Below are 16589 nucleotides of genomic sequence, written 5' to 3'. Positions count from 1 at the left end.
GTACATTGTTACATCTCCATGTTTATACTTGCATGATTTTTAATTACTATACAAATTAACGTGTGAAAAATTTGCAGAATCTTACGTACATATGTTGCTAAATATTGAAATCAAATATTTAAGTTAATAGCATCTATATGATGTGTTACTGTCAATCTATATTCCACATTGTGATGTGCAAGTGCCATTCCCCACTGAAGTCAAAGTGGAGGAGAGAAGTGGGAATCCATTAAAGTACACAAAATGTAAAAAGTTCAGTATTGTAATCACATTTTAAAATGTCCTGAATATGTTTTTACCTCAGAGGCCATAGTAACTAAATGTTGTGAATGAAGGTCAAGATCAAACATAATCCACACTATTTAGGGAGGTGTTTTTTTGTTTGTTTGTTTTTTGTTTTTAAACACATATTGGAATCTGCCTCCAGATCTACATTGCAAACCTTAGCCATCTGGGCCAAAAGTTTCAAAAGTTTCTAGAGATTTTAGGTGCCTCTATTTGATGAAGTGAGCTGTAGCTCACGAAAGCTTATGCTCAAATAAATGTGTTAGTCTCTAACGTGCCACAAGTCCTCCTTTTTCTATTTTTTGGATGCCCCACTTGAGACACATTAGCCTGATTTTCAGAAGTATTGAGCACCTGTGACTGCTATCAAAGTCTGTGGGAACTGCAGGTGTTCAACTACTCTGAAAAGCAAGTGTTTTAAGTTGGACAACCAAATATTAAAACTCCCTGAATCACTGGTCTAGTCTGAAAATTCTGGCCTTCATATACATTAAATGTTGACTCACTGACAGCAGCATCCCTGGTGAATTGTTGATCATCTGGTATTCTGCTATCAGTCAGGAAACATGCTTTTCCAGAGGTCCAGGACTTCTGTGTTCTTGGTGGCATGGTGCCTGGCATATCACAGAGAACTTGAGGGAATGAACCAAATGCCACAGGATTCGCTATTACACATATCCTGTAACCCTGCCTCTTGTGAGAGTGCTGGGTAAGAGCCCACAGCCACCCTGTCTGCTTGGATCAAGTGCTGGTGTCAGGATTTGGCACTCACTGTATCTCTTCCCTTCAGTGTCTGTAGAAGCTATGCTCACATAGGCAGAGAGTCTGGACTCTTTAGTGAAGATGTTGAATTGTACATTATTGGGCCGACACTCCGAACAGGATCCTAATCAGGGAAGATTTTTCTCTCCTTTTACATTTTTTCATTTTAAAAATAACTATATCCCCTCTCTTTTTCACTATTTTATTTTCAGTTTGTTCATATGGCGAGTCTAGTGCTGGCCAGTCAAAAGCCAATGGAGTCTATCTACAGAGAAACATATCCCATTCAGTCAAAAATGGTCAGTAGTCACAAGCTTTGTGTGGGGAGACCATGGCAAGTGGGGAGGAAGGAATCCACCCCCACATTGCAGGGTGAGTAAAGAGCTGCAGTGCCGCCTCCTGAGCCTACACATAGACCTCTGGGGACATTGGGTCCACCAATTGCTCATTCACAATAGAACTTCTTGACAAATGCCCTATTTAGGGCTGGTGCCAAACACTCCTCTGAGCCATTCAGAGTTATGGACCCACAAGGATATCTATCACAGGACTCTTATGGTGCTGAGACCCTTGCCTGGTGCAGCATTCCTTGTGCATGCCTTCCTTCAAAGAGTCAACATCATACATTATAGTACCCTGGATGTTACATCTCCTTAGAAATTACACTGATTTTACGGAGAAATGTTTATGTTTTACTAACCCATTATGTGGTCTAAACAGAAATGGGAATTAGTTTCATGTTTTTCATTTTCTAGGAGGAAAATAAAACCTGGCCTTTGGCTTTTTATTATTTACAAATATATAATGACAAATTGATGGTCTAAGCAGCCAAGGGATCTCTATAGAGAAATTCAGCTGACTGGGAAAAGAAAAAAATCAGTTAATTTAGCAAAGTATAGGATGCCAAGTTAAGATGAAACAGGAAATAAAGAAATATTGGCATGGATGAGGACAAGGGTCAATATAGATCATTTGGAAAAATCAAATATTTTATCAGAGTTAATCTAAAGCAGGGGTCCCTTTTTCTTTTGGAGGCCCCCCCCCCCACATAGCCCCGCTGGGTGGAGGAGTCCTTGGGGCTTCAGCCACAACATGGGGGACTCGAGGCTCCGGACTTCAGCCACTTGGCAGAGGAGGCCCTCAGGGCTTTTGCCCCATGGGGTGCCAGGGCTGGGGGGGGGACTCAGGGTTTCAGCCCTGTGGGGTGCTGGGGTTTGGGGGGGAAACTCAGGGCTTCAGCCCCGTGGCGGCATTGGGGTCCTGCGCTTTAGACCATGGAGGTGCCAGGGCTCCGGGCTTCAGCCCCATGGCTCCGGTCCCAAGTTCAGCCCTGCTGGGGTGTCAGGGCTCTGGGCTTCAGCCCTGCAGCTCTGGCTTCAGCCCCATGGGGGGTGCCAGTTCGGGACTTTAGCCCCTGGGGGAGTTCTGGGGCTTGGGGCTCCCGGAGAGTCCATTCCCAGTTTCAGCTCCATGGGGGCACCAGCCTTCTACCGTGGGGCCCCGTAGTCCCCTGGAACAAGATCTCAGCCCCCAGTGGGCCACGGACCTCTGATTGAGAACCACTGATTTAAAGAACTAACTTTTGGATTGAGGAGACTCCAAAGGACTCATCATTTCACACTTGAGAAAGTCCTGTTATTAATGTGCAGTCTTACTAACCTCAAAGCAGCACTCTTGAGTTTTAACTTTAACAAACTTTACACAAATTTTATCAGCAAGTTTCATATTCGGAACAACTTAACTTTACTTTTTTAACTCTTCAGGTTCTATCTGCCCTGACCTATTTTGGAAATTTAAAACTTTTCCAAATTTGCGCTGACACATCTTCTATGTATTGCCAACAGTTTGCAGTGGTCTTTTTTGTAATACTGTTGTCTTGACTTTGGACAACATATCCATCCACAAGATGTCATTTTTTACCACGCTATTATACTACCCTGTTCAGTTTTTACATTGCATTGAATGCACTACATCTGCAACAAGAAAATTCCTGTAACATCCTAAAATTCAGCCCACATTTCTGCTACTATTAATTATTGAATGATTCTGTAACACTTATTCATGCTCTAGTCCCATTGGGACTATTTGTATGAGTAAAGGGTTGCAGGGTTGGGCTGTTTTTCTTAATCTGAAATACCACGAATGCTAGGTTTTATCAAAATACATATGTTATAATTAGGGCTGGTCAAAAAATTTCAAATGAAACATTTTCCTTTTGGAAATTGGGGTTTCAGCTAAATTGAAGTTTTCCACAAGAGAGGATTGATTTGGGGGGAATTTTATGTTCAGAAAGTTCAAATGAAATGTTTCACTTCGGGTTTGGTAGGCATTAATCTCCGTAAGCCTGAGCTACCATAGTGCTTCTTGGAAGTTGTAGTTCTGAGTTCCTTGTGCCCTCATTCTGCATTATGGGCCCTGCTCCCCAGCCAGATAACAACTCCCATTGTGCACCACAGTTTATCCCCGTTATTGATCCATTAGATTTAATAATCTAAATCCATTAAGATTATTTCAACTTTTTGCCTTGACTCAGGACAAAAACAGATGTTGAAATATAGGAATTTCCTGCAGTATGGAGTCATTGGAGTCATTGTAAGTTTCTTTCATTTATATTGTATGAACATAATTTGTTCATAATATAGAAGAGTTGCTTTCATACCAGGCATCTTCAGACTCCTACTTGGGATAGCCTAATGGTCTAAACTTCAAGTTTGGAATACCTATACTCTCTTAACTAGGCAGTGTCAACCTCGTCTTTCAGGATCAATAAATTAAGTGCTTTATAATGACATCAAAGATCCCAAGGTTCTTTTAAGAAATAGATCCTGATCCTGCAAAAACTTACATATACAAGTGTAACCTTAAGCATGTGACTTGAATTGAAGCTAAATCCAATGGGATGTCAAGGGGCATACTCACGTAACTAAGGTTAAGAACATGTGGATGTTTTTGTAGGGTTGGAGCCTTAATGGGTTGTTTGTGTATAAGAATTGAGTAGGAACCTTTCAAATAGTTTGTGAGCCCTCTAGTGGCCCTCTCTGTCTTCTGTGTTTCAGAAGCCACCTGCAAGAGGAGCAGCATATATGTTTTGCTAGGCTCTGAATGTTATATATGTTTAGTAAACATGGTTATTTGGACCCCACTGTGCCCAGAGGGTTCCCTCACACTAGGTATAATGTGTAAAGAGCAAAGGACACAACAGGTTTTGCCAGGGTCTCTGGCTAAAATTTCTCCTTCACACACTAACATGTACAGTGATGGATACAAGTTGGTTGCTGTATTTCATTGTGACAGATTTATATTAGGTAAAGTGCTTTGTAGCCATTCAGACTGGAAATTGATATATAAATAGGAGTATAAATATAATTCAAATTTAAGATAAAAGTTTCTTACCTTGGAACTAACAGTCTGTTAGGTGACATCCTCTAGATTCCAAATATCTAAGGTGGCGGGGGCAGGAATCTATCACTCCCCTGATGAATTCTTTTTTTTTTTTTTTTAAGCCACCCAGGGTTTTGGCGTAATACTCTAAATACCAGTCCCAGCAATAAATGCTATTCACAGAGGTATGTAAATCTCCTTTTAGCATCTTCCACAAAGCTGTTACATAGAAAAAGGGAGCCATTGTCTCCTAAAGCATTAGCAAAATGCTGCATTATGTTTATTGAATGGAGAAAGACAAATGTATTAGGTAAAAGAGTTTTAAAACATTAAAGGGTTATTATAAACACCTGAAAAGTGATACAATATGAAGGTGAAATCTAAAAGTATACTATGGTGTCTTCAAAAATTGTGTCTGGAATATCAGCTAACTGTTGAACTTGGAAAAATACCATTACTAATGTTATGTTATCAGCAGGAGAGATCAAAGCCAGTGCAAGGATAACAAAATGAGTTAGGAACTATTTATTCCAAATCTTGAGGCAAGTCTGCATGGAGCAGTTATACAAATAGATTTCAGGAAGTATTTAATATGAAAATGCTAAAGTTTTCAACCAGATGTTTTGTGAGGGTTTAGTTTCAAGCTTCCTTAGGATAGTTAAAACAAACAAGTTTTATTACATGCAGTCATGTAATATATCAGCTTTGGGGCTGATACTGAAAGGGGCAGGTTAGAATGATACCATATTGCATGCTCATCTGCTTCACTTACACATCTATTCTGCATTCAGCTCAGTAACAGCGACTCCTGGAATTGCTGCTTATTGGAAACAACCCTGGTGTTTAATGAGCTGAAGATGAGTGAATTAGTGCCTGATCCTGTGAGGTACTGAGCACTTCCTGAGAGGTGCTGCTACTTGCACTCAGCTGCTTTAGATGTAGTTGAGAGCACTCAGTACTTTGTAGGATCAGGCCTTAATAACAATCAGTGAAGACCACTGGAAATTTCTTTGGCTGGAATCTTGGGCACTTGCTTCTGTTGAACTCAGAGTGGAACCTGTTCTAGGGCCTGAGGGAGAGGCTGCACAAAGAGGGATGTGTAAAGAGAAAGCTTCCTCAATATGTCCAATAAGAAGACAATCACAGCTCCATACTTTGTTGTGAAAAGGAAATGGAGTTGTTTCAGGAAGCAGAGCTGGAATGCAGCCCAAAGCTGAACTTTCCCCCTATTCATTAAAATGTTAGCTAAAGTTTCTAAAAAGGGTTTAACTGAAAATTGGAATTAATGATTTTATGCTTCTAGAAGTTCTTGTCCAATTACCATCTTGTGTGTTTTTACAGCTGTCTCTTATGTACATGCTATGCTACCCATAACATCTGCTTCATAATACTAAAATACTTTCTTAATTAATTAGCCTCTTACTGTTTGTATGGCAACTTCCACCTTCTCTGTATGTGTGTGTGTATGTATATGTGTGTATGTATGTATATATATATATCCTCTTACTATATGTTCCATTCTGTGCATCCAATGAAGTGGGCTGTAGCCCACGAAAGCTTATGCTCTAATAAATTTGTTAGTCTCTCAGGTACCACAAGTACTCCTGATCTTTTTTTTTAAAAAAAATACTTTAAGAGGGTCTATGATAGAAATATTGGTTTGAGTGATCAGGAGGGGGTGGGGGAGATGAATCCCCTAAGCAAGAGGGAGAAAAAGAAACACAAAGGAAGATAGATAGAAAGAGACAAAAGAAGCAACAAAGGGAAATGAGGGGGAGGGAGGTGGAGTCCACAAAGCACCAGAATTTAAAGGAAAACATTCTTAAGGAAGAACAGGCTATGCAGTTATACAATGTACAGTGCATTGCCACGTCACCTACAAATAAATAATTCATCCAAACAACAAAAAATTGAAAATTATCGATCAATATGTGCATAAAAACCTTGCAGTTCCTCATCCATCTTCCTCATCTATCTTCATTTCTTGGGTCACATCTTTAGTCAGATAGTAAATTTTTAGGACAAAGACTTTGGCGTTTGTTTGTATTCTAAAATGTCCAGCTCACTTTTGGACACTGTAAAATAAAAAATAATAATTATAAATCTCAGCCACAGAGGCTGCACAACCCTGTTTTGGCCTGCACAAATCTGCCAAGCCAACTACCAGATCTGTGCATGCAAAAATTCTAGTTTACGGTACAGGAAGGTTCTGAATATACAAACTGAAGCACAAGTTAGGTCACAAATCAGTGTGTTTTACATGTCCCTTGCTGTTTCTGATCCATATAGGATGTGAGACAGTTACAGCCCCTAGCTATAGTCTGGCTGTTTAGCTCAAGCTGTAGAAATGAATGCTTATTGCTCTAGAGATCCCTTGTTCAATTTCCAGAGTCAACTAAGATAGCAACTGTCACATGTAAATCAGAAGCCTGATGAAAACTTGGATCAATGTGTTGCATTCATAAAATGTAAAAGAAAACTCTTGTGTGAAGCAGAAATTAATAGAATATTGTAATTTTAAAATTAGACTTGAACACTTTTTTAAAATCTGGTTTAGTTGTTCTTTGGTATTAAGTTACATTCAGAATTTTGGGACAGCTACATAAACTGGTGTCTAGTGCAACATTAGACATTTTTAGTTCTAGGCAGGTAGCCAATGGCCAGTAGGGATTATTTTTTCTTTTGTTTTATTCACATAACTTACGACAAAGAAAAAAACCCTGCTGAATGATTCACATCCAGCCATCGGTGAACACAGCTAGTCTGCATAACTGTATGTTCATTTATTGTTGCTCTAGTTCCTCCCCTCCCCCTACTCCCCTTTGTTTGTTGCACCCACTTGTAGTATTGAATCATAAACTAGGTCAAACTCTTCAGGGCAAGAACTATGAGCTAGATTCACCCCTGGACTGACACAAAGGCAACTGCAGGGGCAGAGAGGAGGAAGGTTGTATCTCCCATATTCTGGTCCTGCCTGGCGGATGTTAGGGCATTCTTCAGGGCTGCTCTAGCTTGTGTCCCTAGCCTTTGCATGAATGCAGAATCATCACCATGTGAGATTGCCCTGGCCACTCATGCCCTTGCAGGGGCCTCTTGTAGGAGCAGTAATGCAGAGCCAGAAGAGCTACCTCTCTGCCTCCTGTAGATGGCCACTTGCATACAGATTAGATTGTCCTGCAGCAGCTTTGTTCTACTGGTAAATGTGTTCAAAAGGGCCAGACTGCAGAGATAAGTTTCCCCCATGTGACTTAGGTTATGTCTGCACTACGGACCGTACAGTGGCACAGCTGTACCGCTGTCAGGTCTCCCGTGTAGCCACTCAAAACCACCCCCAGCAAGTGACAGTGGCTATGTCAGTGAACCTTTTGTTGATCGGGGGAGGAGGGTTTCACACCCTGATCAACAAAAGTTTTATGGACAAAAGTGCTGGTGTAGACATAGCCTTAGTATGTATTTGTACAGCAACTAGTATGATGAGGCTCTTGGAATTTCTGGATGCTGCTGTAATACAAATAATAATACAATTCACATCTATTCATGAGTATTTTCAAGTTCTACCCCAGTCAGTAGCCCATCTTTGCTATGGACCACAGCTTCCTCCCTTCCCCCATAAGGCTGGGAAATTGTAAAATCCTACTCAGACTTTTCTAAATTTCCCATAGAAAGAAGTTCGCCAGCATCACAGTGAAAATGGCGTATGGCTGCAAAATAACTTGATTTCTCACAAATGCTCAAAAGCGAGCTTCTGCAATGTTTTGCCAGCAATGAGAATATTGTTGTAACTCTGCCAGTGTCTCTCGTTTGTCTGATTCAGCTGCAACTGGAAAGACAGCTGTTGGATTGCAAAGGCTATGTCTACACTACAGACCTTACAGGGGCACAGCTGTACCGCTGCAGCTGCGCCCCTGTAAGGTCTCCCGTGTACCTGCTCTGTGCCAATGGGAGAGAGCTTTCCCATCGGCATAATTAAACCACTGCCAACAAGCAATGGTAGCTATGTTGGCGGGAGATGCTCTCCTGCTGATATAGCGCTGTCCACACTGGTGCTTTTTGTTGGTGAAACTTATATAGATCAGGGGAGTGTTTTTTTCACATCCCTGACTGACAAAAGTTTTACTGACAAAAGGCCTAGTGTAGACAAAGCCTTAGTACTGGTGGCCCCATCACCTCTTCCTTCCTCTGAGTGTATCATTATAATTGAACACTGGACTTGGTCTACACTTAAAACTTATACTGGCATAGCTATGTCAGTCAGGGGTGTGAAAACTCTCCCCCCACAGTGACATAGCTAAGCCAACAAAACCCCCAGTGTAGACGTAGCTATACCTATAGAAGAGGAATTCTGTTGGCATAGTTAACATCGACAGCACTCTTTGAAATAAATGGTACAGTGCACACTTCAGAGCTATTGTTTCAGGCTCTCTGCAAAGTCAGGCAGACACCACCCCACTGGTTTCACTGTAGGCCACATTTTGAAGGTTTTCTTCATAACCATTACACTAGAGGCTAACTTTGAAATATGAAAGCTGAGACTCTGAAGAACAATTGAGAGTTCTGTCTGCACCTGTCTCCTATTTAGTCCTTCAGACTCTGTCACCGACCCCTTCCTGTTGCATTCACCCCACACTTTAGGAAACATTGATGTAGCTAATTTGAACTGTGCTTGTTGTGGAATCAAGGCATTTATTTTAAGAACATAAGAACGGCCATACTGGGTCAGACCAACGGTCCATCTAGCCCAGTATCCTGTCTTCTGACAGTGGCCAATGCCTGGTGCCCCAGAGGGAATGAACAGAACAGGTAAGCAAGTGATCCACCCCCTTGCTCATTCCTAGCATCTGGCAAACAGAGCCTAGGGACACCTCAACAGAGTATATTCAGGTACACATTTATTTATACAGAGAGGGGTTCTCACATCAAATTTTTTGGTTGCCTCAGGGTGCAGCCACCAACTCTTGCTAGTGACTGCATTGACACTTTTCCCTAAAATACTTGATTAACTTTAGGAAAAACAGATAAATATGCGCATATACAGATCTACATTATTGTAATTTATGTAGGGTTTTTTGCATATTCATTAATAAAAATATTACTGTGAAAAGCGATATTTGTATGTTTTTAATATCAAACACTGTTCAGGGGACACTTAGGAGCTGGTGATAAGTTATATTAACAAACATACAAGTATCACTTTTCACAGCCTTCCATCTAGCTAGGATCAGTGGCCAGGGCTGGGTGTTGGATCACACGTCCAAGGATTGGTGCCTGGGCCAAGTGTCAGGGTTAGGGGTCAGAGCCCAGGGCTGGGGTTGGCACCATGTGGCCAGAGTCAGGGATTGGAGCCTGCCGCTGTGCAGCCAGGGGTTGGAACCTGAATAGAAGCCCAGTGAATGAAGCCACATGGCCAGAGCTGCGGGTCAGTGCCTGAAATGCTGCAGCCGGAGACGGGTGTTGGCACCCAAAGCCCCATGGCTGGAGCCTGGTCTGCACAGCCAGGCTCCCTAAGTTCTGCTGCTGGAGCCCGCCTCTCAACCACTACAGGGCTGAAGCCCCACTTCCCCATCTCCATAGGTAGAGAAGAGAATTCACCTTGCTCCTGCAGCATTGTGCCCCATCTGTCTCCAGGGGTGGTGCAGGGCTGCACCTCCAAGAGCAACAGGGAGGGAGCTGGAGAGACCAATGCTTTGCTGAGCACCCACTCCCCCACCACTGATACAAGAGATTTTGCTTTTAGCTGTTCTGAAAAACCTTGCAGGACCTAGGACAGAGATATGTGGGGGTGGGGGGAACTAGTGAGGGATTTAAAAACATTGTGAAAATCATCTCTCGAAATTTGCATAACAATGGTGGTGACAGTATCATAATGCTTTAGCTTGCATAAAACACTGGTTAATTTTAGAATTATGGCTTTAGATAAGTAATAATTAATGATGATTTATAGTGAAAAATCCAAAATGGTCACTGCAATGATTCTCTATTAGAAAACATCAAAATGAAGGACACAGACTAAATTGACTACTAGCAGATAAGAGATAGGGGTGAAATAGAGTTCAACAGGCATGACTCAGCTTCCTCTCCAAAATGCCTGAAGAGTGGAGCTAGGAGGAGGATTTATTCCCATAGCTAGAAGGAGGATCAAGAGAGGATTAGAGTCTATGCTAATGAATTCAAGTTGATTGGCTGAGCTGGTATAATTAGGCAGGGAGGATCTATGCTGATTTCTGAGCTTGGAAAACAACCAATCAGAGAAGGCTAGGGACTGAATATAAGGCTGACAACCAGCAGGCTGATGTTTGGGAGGAGAAGGAAGAAGCAGAAGATTCGAGAAGAAAGCAACAGCAGTTGAAGAAACAGCAGCAGATCTGAGAAGTGAGCTGTAACTCACGAAAGCTTATGCTCAAATAAATTGATTAGTCTCATAAGGTGCCACAAATTTCTTTTTGCGAATACAACCTGACACGGCTGTTATTCTGAGATCTGAGACAGCAACCACAGTTTATTTGGATAGGGCAGAAGGACCCTAGATGGTTCAGAGGGAGTGTAAGTCTGATTTTCTGTCTATTTAAAAAGACTGACTGGGGTGCTTGTAAATAAAGCTGGATGCCTGCTTCTGAGTGAGATCCACCCCACCCCATTCTGTGACCGGTTGATCACCGCTCACAGAATTGTAATGTTAAATTGTGCCATCTTTTCCATATACAAACTTGTAATGTTTTCACATATATGTATAGTGTGTGTGTGGGGGGGGAGAGTCTCCATCTGCTACATTCTAATAAGTGCAGTATTATGTATCAGCATTGTAGTAGGGCTTCTATACATATATATGCAGGGTCTCTGTGTGCCTTAAGTATCACATTGTAACCATTATATGATTTGTGTGTGCTATGTGTTCTGTGTAGTTTGTGTCTTTATTTTATTGCGCTGCTTTAATGTAAAATCTCTAAATAAGAATTCATAGTGTTTTACTATCTTATGTATTATAATGTATTCCCTCTTGCTTTATTTAATGCATTGTAAGTGCTTACTTCCTTTAAATAAATGATACTTTATGTTTGAAGAATTACTGCTTGAATGTCAATCCTTTGAGTGGAGGGCTGGATCTGTGTCCTCCCAAGGGTTGGTAGGATTAGCCAGCTCTGGAAGTCCTCTGTGAGTTGGAGATAATCAATTTATTCTGGCCAAATGGGTAATAAGGGTTTTACCAGGGGGGTTATCAATTTATGATTATAGGCAAGCCAGTATTGGAAGCCTTGGGTCCAAATTTTGGGGTATCACCACGACCCAAGAGGCTGCCATGACTGCAGGAAAACCCCATGGTGGCTGCATGCAGCCATGGTGGCCGCATTTGAGAAACACTGGGATAGACAATGAGCCAGATCCTTAGCCGGTGTAAACTAGCATAAGTTATTGATTTCAGTGAAGCGATATTGATCTAGACCAACTAAAGACCAATGTGCATACACATACACATTTCTCCATGTCTAGATTTAGGAAATCAGACACAGTGCCAAGCAGTTTGGGGCACTGCTAAACAAATAACTGGGCAGTAAATGGAATTAACAATAATGAAAAACAGTACTTCCTCAAAGGAAATAACATCCAAAAAGCCAGTGGTATCCATCAGTCAGAATTCCTTTTGCTTTGAACACAGTTGTCATGAAAATCACGGCTGCAAACCACATGACCCCCCACGCTGGACTGTTTAATTTGAATAGTGTGCTTCTAACACTTTGTAGAGACCAAGTATTATCAACAAGGGGAAAAAGTAAATGAGAACATTAAAAATAATAGACCCTATTTAAGCAAAGTAATTAATAATAAGCAGGAGAGTAATTTCATTGAAATCAATGGTCTTAGATGCTTTGCTGGATCAGGGCTTAAAAAATGAACATATATGGCTATTAACTGTGCTGAATACAGTACAAAAGCAGGGAGGAAGAGAGAGTCTGTTTTCCTATCTATGAGCCTGTTACAAAGCCCATTGAAGTAAACAGAAAGATTCCCTTTGATTGTAATGGGGATTGGATCAGACTGTAAGTTATATAAAACTTCTGTCAGAATCAGTGAGAGTATGATGACAGTGTCGGTGAGTTGGAGTAAATAGACCCATATATTTATGACAACAAACAAAGCTACTCACAAAAGACTAGTAATAGCTTCTTCATGAAATTTAAATCTGCAAACACTTGAGTAGATAAACATATCCATAGGGCATATCCTTTCATCTTTATAGTCCCATTAAAGTTAATGGGGAAAACATTTTGCCTCTGATCCACCTTATCTTTCTGTAGTGAATACTGAAGTAATCTGGTGCTTCTTCCCTTAAGGCACGTCTACATTACAAACTTCTGCTGACACAAGTTACATCGTCATGAAGCTGGTACAGTTAGTATATTGCTTGTGCACATGCATCCCTGGCTCCTTGCACCAGCACTGCACATATTCACCAAGAATGCTTGTTTACCAGGAGTAAATGTCCCTGGGTGCAACTTGCCACCATCCCTCACATTGTCTTTTGGGAAGTTTTGGCAGTGCATGGTGAGGCAGAAATGAGTTGTGCGGGGGTGACTGGGACCGTGGGATCAAGTTCCCAGCATGAAGCTTTCTCCAGCCCACAATGCCATCTCTAGCTCATAATTTTATGCCTATTTCAAAAATCCCACAAACCTGTGCGGGACTTGTTGCTGTCTGCCATCTCTGACAGAAGTACAGAGCCTGCACAGCTCTTCACTATCATCACGAGCATTGCAAGCACTGGACTCACTATCTTCCAGTATTTGCAGAGCCGCAAGAAGAGCCGCGGGGAACATGACAACTTCCTGGTGGTCAGGTTGCTGTGGGACATAGCAAGAACTAATTCAAGATTGTTGGTGGTGTTCGTGGAGCTGCTGCAAACAGTGGAGCGCTGCTTCTGGGACTGAGAAAAGAGCACTGATGGGTGGGATGACAATTCAGGACTGGGATGATGAGCAGCGGCTGAAGAACTTTTGGATGTGCAAGGCCATGTTCCTGGATTTGCATGCTGAGCTCGCCCCAGCCCTCCAGGGCAAGGACACTAGAGTGAGAGCTGCACTGACAGTGAAGAAGCAAGTAGTGATCGCACTGTGAAAACTTGCTGCCTTGGATTGCTACTGGTCAATGGTAAATCATTTTGGAGTTTGAAAATCCACAGTGGGGGCCATTGTCATGCAAGTGTACAGTGCCATTAGTCATCTCCTGCTACACAGAACTGTCATGCTAGGCAATGGACAGGAAATAATGGATGGATTTTCAGCAATGGTATTCCCAAACTGTGGTGAGTGATAGATGGCACATGTATTCCTATTTTGGCACTGCACTACCTTGCCACAGACTACATCAACTGAAAGGACTACTTTTCTATGGCTATGCAAGTTCTGGTGCATCCCTGGGAATGCTTCACTGACATCAATGTGTGGTGGTCGGGGAACTTGCATGATGTATGTATCTTTAAGAAAGCAGCGACTTTCTTTCCTGACTGGCAGATTAACCTTGGTGATGTTGAAATGCAAGTAGTGATCCTGGGGGGACCCAGCCTAACTTTTGTTTCCCTGGCTCATGAAGACGTACACTGGCCATCTCGACAGCACCAAGGAAAGATTCAACTTCTGGCTCAGCAGATGCAGAATGACAGTTGAATGTGCTTTTGGTAGATTGAAGGGGCGCTGGCATTGTTTATTCACAGGATTGGATTTCAGTGAGAAAAATATCCCAATGATTATAGCCACCTGCTTTTCCCTGCAAAATATCTGTGAAGCAAAGGGTGGGAAATTTGCTACCCAGATGGAGGACAAAGCTAAAACGACTGTCTGATGTGTTTGAACAGTCAGACACAAGGGCTATCAAAAGAGTTTAATGTGGAGCTATCCGGTGCAGGGAGGCTTTGAAAGAGCACTTGAATAGCGAGCCACAGTAATGCACTGTGGTGTGCTGTGCTCTACCTGGCCCTGCAGTCTGGGGGCTGCTAGGAATTCCATGGTGCTTGGTGCACATCTATGAATGTGACACTGACAACGCACCTACTCATTTTGTGGGGCTTGCTGTACATTTATGATTATTGCACGGTTTGTCACTGATCTTATGAGCTGTGTCAAAGCATACAATCACGAGAAGGTGGGTGCTGTCAGCATCACCGGCCATTCTGCAGCATTTGCTGGGAACTAATGAACATGAGTTATTTTCTGAACAAGTAACAAAAACACTTCCAAAAAATTCTGTGCACGTTAAAAGCAAATACATTAAAACCGTAATAAATTTATGGAACAGAGCTTAATAAAAGGGAAGGAACATTCATGTCCATTTTAGCAATATAGACATCAACCGTGCCTGTCACAGGTCAGTGCATCTGAAGCTGTGGTTGTCCTTAATGGCCCCCAGTGGGGAGTGGTAGGCATAAGCATGGGGCCCTTGATTCCCACCCCTCAACATTCCATGTGGCATAGAGAGGTGCTAAACTGCAGTTCTCCATGGACTGCAAAGGGAGGCAAACCCAGGATTGTTGAACCTTTAGATCCACAAGAGCGTGCTGCATCTGTGTTTGTTGCCAGAGAAGCCCCATTACGTCCTGGTGCAGCTCCCTCTCTGACTTCTGGGCCGTCATCTCCTGTCATCCCGAATCTTCTTCTTACTCCTACTTATCTGGCTCGGGTATTCCACGGGTGTGCAGGGGCCACAATGGCAGCAGCCTCAAGGCTGCAATGGCAGCAGCTACAGACTAAACAGAGGTACCATTGTCAGTATACTCACAATGGAAAGCAAAGTTAAAATTCAGAACTCCCTCCCCTTGCTCCCCGAAAGTTTTAAGCAATACATGCTTACTGACACTTTTGCTTCAGAGAGCTTGTGCACAATACCATTCTTAGCTCCAGCCATGGTGTGTACGGCCTGCCAAGGGTGAGGGAAATGAAGAAGGGATTTCTCAGTTGCATGAAACTATGAGTGATGGGCAATGGCACTGAAAATTGGCACCATTTTCCACAGGCACTGGTGATTTCAGCAGATATCTCACTCCTGAGGGTAACAAAAGCACAGAGAGCACAGCTGCTGCTGGCATCCTGAAATCACCCAGGCCCATATGCTGCTAGCCTGTGTACTGCAATGGTTCCTACCAAAGCTATTGCCAACTGACATGGGAAAGTGTCCTATAGGGGAGGAAGAAATATGGCTGCCATCCATAAAAGCCTTCGGCAAAGGATTGCAGAGCACCTCCCTGAAAGCTTTATTGAGATTACTCAGGAGGATTCAAGGGACATCCCTTTGTACATAAGCAAACTGCACTGCATGCCCCTGCCTAACTGTACAGGGAAATGAAAAACAGATCACTCTACCTCTCTTCGTTGTAACAATACCTCTTCTAGTATGAGTAAATTAATGAAAAGTCAGTAGCTGTGTCCTGCTACATTGGGAGCACCATCCCTGTAATAGGGAAATAAATTGACTCACATACCCAAGTTTCCTTCCCCTGCATCAGACTCACCTATGCTCAACTGGCAGGCCTGACTGGACAGCAATGGAGTCTCAAATAGGTCTTGGCTTGTGGCATAGCTGGATCCTTCTGCCCCCCCCCCAACACCGTATGGTTGCATATGCCCCAGTCCCCTCCTTTCCTCTTCTACCTCATCCTCCCTGTGACTAGGGCTTCTCAGAGGTAACCACAATGATGAATGGGGTGGCGGTGGGGTCTTCACCAAGTATGGCATGCAGCTCTTTGTAAAAGCAGCAGGTCTGCGGCTTAGCACCGGATCGACTGTGGGCTTCCCAGGCCTTCTGCTATGCCTGCCACAGTTCCTTTGCTTTCACACAGCACTGCTGCGGGTCCTTGTCATATCCCTTCTCCTGCATCCCTGTGAAATCTGCTCACAGATGTCTACGTTTCTTTGGCAGGTCCGTAGTTGTGCCTGCACAGCCTTTTCTCCCCACAGATCCTAGAGATCCAATATCTCCTGTCTACTCCAAGCCGGAGAGTGTGTGGAAAGTGGACAGCTGGGCAGTTGCACATAACAATGGAGAGCTGCTAGGTGTGCTTGCCAAGCTGGATAATCAGGAAAAGGCATTTCAAAAATTCACAGGGCTTCAAAGTGGGGGTCGGCTTTACATGCTCTCTGTGACCCCTGGGCAGTGGAGTTCACAACTGTGACCAGAGT

At 42.8% G+C, this 16589-nt stretch overlaps 1 protein-coding gene across 1 annotated transcript in view; it reads right to left on the bottom strand.

Annotated features, from left to right (window-relative positions):
* The window catches only part of CLUL1 (clusterin like 1), a 33467-nt gene extending 19442 nt beyond the window's left edge, over positions 1-14025 (bottom strand). Inside the window, exons 1-2 of the mRNA XM_073329621.1 lie at positions 14017-14025; positions 13096-13262 (exon numbers count right to left, since the gene is read on the bottom strand). Of these exons, the coding sequence (XP_073185722.1) occupies positions 13096-13262; positions 14017-14025 (176 nt within the window). The remainder of the gene's footprint in view (positions 1-13095; positions 13263-14016) is intronic.
* Positions 14026-16589: the final 2564 nt, after the last annotated feature.

This window comes from Lepidochelys kempii, chromosome 2 (genome assembly GCF_965140265.1).
Source record: "Lepidochelys kempii isolate rLepKem1 chromosome 2, rLepKem1.hap2, whole genome shotgun sequence".
Taxonomy (NCBI): Eukaryota; Metazoa; Chordata; order Testudines; family Cheloniidae; genus Lepidochelys; species Lepidochelys kempii.
The sequence above is the reverse complement of the archived record's forward strand: the minus strand, read 5'-3'. Positions and strand labels throughout refer to the sequence as shown.